Genomic DNA, 5,385 nt, shown 5'->3' on the forward strand with positions numbered 1-5,385 from the left:
CATTGTTCACTCAAAGGGTATCCTTAGGAAATAAGGCTCATCACTGGTGTAACTCTTCTTACTGTTGAGCATAAAATGGTTCAAAAGACACATCTGGTAGAAGCCACAGATTCAGCCTCTACAGGTTTGATATCCAGAGGTTCAATTTCCATTAACAGTAAAATATAGCAGTGACAGCTGGACTTTCTAAAAGGTAAATTTGATTTGGCTCAGGTGTCTGCAGGAATAATTCAGTGCAGAAGTCAGGGTAAGCACGTCTGGAAAGCTATGAGAAGCGAAGGGGATTCCTCCTTGTTCCCTCTTTGAAATGACATTGGTACAGTTTCAGAGCACAGCAGTTTCTCCCATAGTGCAAGAAATGGAACATGGAACTCAGGATGGAAATTAGAAATATGCAGTGTTCAAGACTTTCAAAGATAATATATGCCACAAAGCCCCTATGGTTAAGACAGTTAAGTCTCAAGACTGTTACAAAGAGCTCCTTGATTTTTAATAATTAAAATAAAGTTACTAAATCAAAAGAGGTCACCAAACCCAAGCTTCTGCATTCTGCCTCAGCTACAATTATGGAGCAGGAGGTTTGTACAGGCAGTATGCTTTTAATACTCAGGATAATCTAGCTTAGAACACAACAGTTTAGAAATTATTACAGATTACAAGTGGTTGATTCTGTAGCACTCCTCCTTCCAGTCACTTCTTGCACCTTATTCCCAGTCATATCTTGCTTTGACTTAAAAAAATAAGGGCATAATTCCATTTACATGACTCATCACGTGTTCTTCTGAGATCTAAAAAGAAAAGCAAGTTTAATTACTATTATATAGTACAGCAGACAACTTTCAGGCTGAATTATAATCAAATGTCATTTGGAAACACGTGGCATCATATGAGATTGGCTTAATTCCATTATTTTAAGATGAGAAATAAAGGCCAAATATTGAAAGCCTTCTACCCCAAAGAAGGCACCTACCTTTGGTTAATAATTCCTTTCAAAAGAGCCCATTGACTTCTCCTGACACTGGGTCCAAGTCTATATCGTAGAAACAGGGTCTTGTAGGAAGTCCTGGCATAGTGCTCATCTGAACAAGGAAAGATAAACTATTGAAATGGAAGCAGCACAGTTTTGTGCAGAAAATCTCATACTTAATCACTCCTGGAGAGAAAGATGGCACTAGCCACTGCAGCTCCTTGCACACATACATACTAGTTGGGTGGTGCTCATGTACCATTCTTGAAGCACACCACAAGTATCAGGAGCTCCCAGCTCAGTAGATACATTGGACACTTCTTTTCTTTGTTTTCTTTTTGTTTGCAGCATGGATTTAGTTTGCCTTCTGCTTCTGCCAATGACTGACTCCAAGATTTGGCAAAGTACTTGAACATCCAGCTGACCAGTTAACTATTAGAGGAACGTTCACAGACCTTGCTGTGGTAAGATGATAATTGCTTGTGATAGTTTCTTGGTTATCAAAATGAATATGCATGTTTAAATAGTATTTTGCCCACTCTAAAGCCTCAGTTGATTAAAACACTTCAAGATTCTAGAGCTAAAAGTGTTAAATAATTAGGAATAAGTATCCTTGTGAAGAAAGCATTTAAAAAAAAACCCAAAACCAACTGAAATAAAGCTGAAATAGATGGAGAGAGGTCAGTTCTCCTGACTGGAATATTTCTGGGGTGTTCAACTCAGGAGGGCTGTGCAGTGGCAGAACTGGAGTGTGCAACACAGCTGTCAGCACCACACCTGCCCCAGGCCAGTCCTCTCCAGCTGTCCCAGTGCCCAGCACTCACTGTGGGAGCTGCGGGGCCAGCAGGGACACGCTCGGCTTCATTCACTAACGCCGATGACAGGATTCCCTCTTCCCTAACCCAGCATTTAGCCCAGCAGTACATGTAGGCTGACACGAGTGCTCCACAAAGGTGGGCAACATGTGACCCTGCTCAGTGCTTTGTGCCAGTGGTCATTAAGCCCTTGAATAAAAAGGTCTCATTTTCTGCATCATCTGGCCTCAGCTTTCACAATCAGCATAGTTATGTCTATCTCCGTGAGATTAAAGATCTCTTTGGCAACCTGGTATTTTCTCCCTGAGCAAGTATTTTGCATGCTAATCAAATTACCTTCCTTTTGATAATAAGCTAAGCAGCAAGGAGGCAAAGCTCTGTTGTTCAGGCATTTTCTGTAGTTCTCAAAACCATCTGGGAGCTTTCGGAATCCTGCCCCCTTTTCCTAAGCTGTTTACAAGTGGTAACACCAGACCCACATGCAAGGTACCACTGCAGGTCTTGCATGGCTTATGCAGAGGTAAAAATCACTTCCAAGTCTACTCTTTGTAATGAATCCTAGGACTGTACTAGCTTTTTGTTAGAGCTGCTGCTTTTCCAGACAGGGAACAGGGGGCTACAGAGAAGACCTTAATTCCTCGTCTTTGTGTTTAGTTGTTTGGATATTTTGCTCTCAAGTGCCAAGGAAACAAGAGATCTAAAGTGCCCAGAAGGGTTTTTCTGTTCTTAACACAGTCAATTCCAGTCTCCAGCCAAGCAGAGCAAGAAAATTCCTATTTATTTACATTACACTGAAGAATCACAGAATCATTTTGGTTGGAAGAGACCTTAAAGATCATCAAGTCCAACCATTGACCCAGCACTACCAAGTCCACCACTAAACCATGTCCCTCACTACCACATCTACATGTCTTTTAAATGCTTCCAGCGATGGTGACTCCAGCACTTCCCTGGACAGCCTGTTCCAGTGCCTGACAACCCTTTCAATGAAGAAATTATTTCTAATTCCAATCTAAACCTCTCCTGGTGCAACTGAAGGCCATTTCTTCTGTTCTATCACTTGTTACGTGAGAGAAGACACTGACCCCCACTTGCTACAACCTCCTTTCAGGTAGCTGTAGAGAGCAATAAGGTCTCCTCTCAGCCTCCTTTTCTCCTGGCTAAACAACCTGAATTCCCTCAGCAGCACCTTGTAAGACTTGTCCTCCAGACAAGTGGCTTTGCTGCCCTTCTCTGGACTTGCTCCAGCTCCTCAATATCCTTCTTGTAGTGAGGGGCCCAAACTGAACACAGGATTCCAGTTGCAGCCTCATCAGTGCCAAGCACAAGGGGATGATGAGGGAGCTTTGCTGATCTCCACTGTCAGACTCAGAGGACCACAGCAGGAGCCAAGACAGTGACATTCCATAGAGCAGGAGATGCCATATTGCTGACTAAGCCTGACTATACTATTACTTACTTCCTATTTTGAAAGGAATGGACAATTTTCCTCCTTTCCTATCCACAGGTCAGCCCACAGTGGCCACTCTGCTACCCATTATTTAAAGGCAATCTGTTTAAACCCTGAATTTGTATGCAGTACAGGATAATTTCTAACCAGGCTCCTAATTTTCTGTACAAGTTTCTACAGTGCTTAATTCATTCAGTTATTTTCAGAGCTGAAGGAATGAACATTTCCTCCATTAAGCTTCCTCCTTTTCAATACCACATATACTGAAAAAACACAGGGCACTTCACACTATTTACTTACATGAAAAAATTAGACCAGATGGATATCATCAACCCTCTTGCAAGATTTCAAATAAAACCAATACCAACTAAGTATGTCTTATTTACTGTATTTGTGGAAATTAGATTTAAAAAAAAAGCAAAAAAGCAGCCCTTTAGGAACTAAGAAAACAGAGTGGAAAAAGTAATTTGTTTTCAGTTCACCAGCAGCATCAGAAAAAAATCCAACCAATCTGAGTCCAACACTTAATTTAGCTTTCATTATCTTCCACGCTCAAAGTGAAATCTAGATAATATCTGAAATTTTATTTCCTTTAAAACCTCTAAGTATTTCATTAAAGTACAACAGATCGAACCTTGAGCCAGAAAGGGAAAACCCTAAGACTCAGAAGCTGAGAAGAAAAATAAAGTGACATACCTTTGTGATTAACTTCAGACAACAAGAACATGCATGCACAAGTGATTAGTGTCACCTCAAATTTCTCATAAAAGCTCCTGCACGGAGCCATGTATTTGCTGCACTTTCAGCTCACAGTTCAATGGCTGCTGCCAAAAATTTATTCTAAAAAAAACCTGCTGAATGGGTTTAAAATAGTGATCTGATTCAAAATGCCCTGGATTGCTTCTCAAAAGGCCAACTCTTCCCTGGCATTTGTAGATGCCACAGAAGAGTGATCTTCATGTCCCTAGCCAGAAGAATCACTGTTAATTCTGGCAGAATTAAGGCCACTATTTACTACATGTCCAAGAAAACATGAGAAATCTGGGATGGGAGCAGAAAGGAAAGAGTCCAAATTCATAGAAATAGAAGACATCAGAAAGAGAGGCAAAATGTTAATTTTAATGTCTGAAAACATCTCTCTCTTGTGTAACTCATTAATGCTGTGTACCCTTTCCTTCTCCAGTGCTTACTAAAAAAAATAAGTTGTTTGGATTGAATCTTGGCTTGCAAAAATGCCATTTATAACAGGAACAAGCATGCTATCTTCCATTTTATTCCAAAACACACATCACTCTATAAAAAGATGGATGAGCCAGAGTTTAATAATGATGTGGTTATTTTATTTATGTTGGCTAATCTGGAAACCCTTACCTCCCTCTTTTTTTTTTTTTTTTTTTAAGAATTTAAAAGCTATGCAATATCTGGCCCCTAGTTAGGATTTGAAAGCAGGGATCCAACTCTTAAATCAGCAGATTTCATCATCTGAGCCATGCACCCCGAATGCTTTTGAAAGCTTATTAAAACAAACACATTGCCATGAAGACTTCAAGAAAAGGTTCAGGCCCCCCAAAATAAGCAAAAGACAGAGCTGCTTGCTCCAACTGCTCCATCCCCTGTCTAGGAGGTCCTGTCTAGCAAGTCACTTTACATCTGCTCAGAAGAGATTCCTCAGCTAAGATTTCCAGTGGATTCTTTCATCCTAACATTCTTTCTTTGGATGCAAACCTGAACATAAGTTCACTTTGCAAGTAGCTCCTCTTTCTGCCCAGCAATTTGTATCAAAGCTATTCCAGGATCCTGTTTCCATTGTAGCTACTCTCTCCTCCCAGCTGACATGATGCCAATCATGTCAAAGAACAGAAATGAAAAACTCCAGGGCATAGTGAAAGGAATTGCTGGAACTGATACAGGCTGAGCAGCAAACAGATGGTCAGCAAAACCACACAAACCAAACGGGAGGGGAGACTGATAAATGATTAATAGCACAGGTCAGCTTCACTTTGGAGGTGCCTCATCAAAAGTTGTTTGCTTTGTTTACCCTGATCTGCAGGTGTACAGAGACTTCACCTGCAATTCTGCAAAGTGCTTTAATCAGGAATGCAAAGTCACCATGGCCATTAGGTGGGACGTTTCTCCAAGCCTGCAGTTCCCTG

The 5,385-nt window shown here is 40.9% G+C and overlaps 1 protein-coding gene across 1 annotated transcript in view; it reads right to left on the minus strand.

Moving 5' to 3' along the window:
* Positions 1-519: 519 nt before the first annotated feature.
* MTHFD1 (methylenetetrahydrofolate dehydrogenase (NADP+ dependent) 1, methenyltetrahydrofolate cyclohydrolase, formyltetrahydrofolate synthetase) overlaps positions 520-5,385 on the minus strand; it is a 34,934-nt gene continuing 30,068 nt past the window's right edge. The window contains exons 26-27 of the mRNA XM_010000669.1: positions 971-1,079; positions 520-788 (exon numbers count right to left, since the gene is read on the minus strand). Of these exons, the coding sequence (XP_009998971.1) occupies positions 990-1,079 (90 nt within the window). The 3' untranslated portion in view covers positions 520-788; positions 971-989. The remainder of the gene's footprint in view (positions 789-970; positions 1,080-5,385) is intronic.

The sequence above is a fragment of the Chaetura pelagica genome, unplaced genomic scaffold (genome assembly GCF_000747805.2).
Source record: "Chaetura pelagica isolate M959 unplaced genomic scaffold, ChaPel_1.0 scaffold36, whole genome shotgun sequence".
Classification (NCBI taxonomy): domain Eukaryota; kingdom Metazoa; phylum Chordata; class Aves; order Apodiformes; family Apodidae; genus Chaetura; species Chaetura pelagica.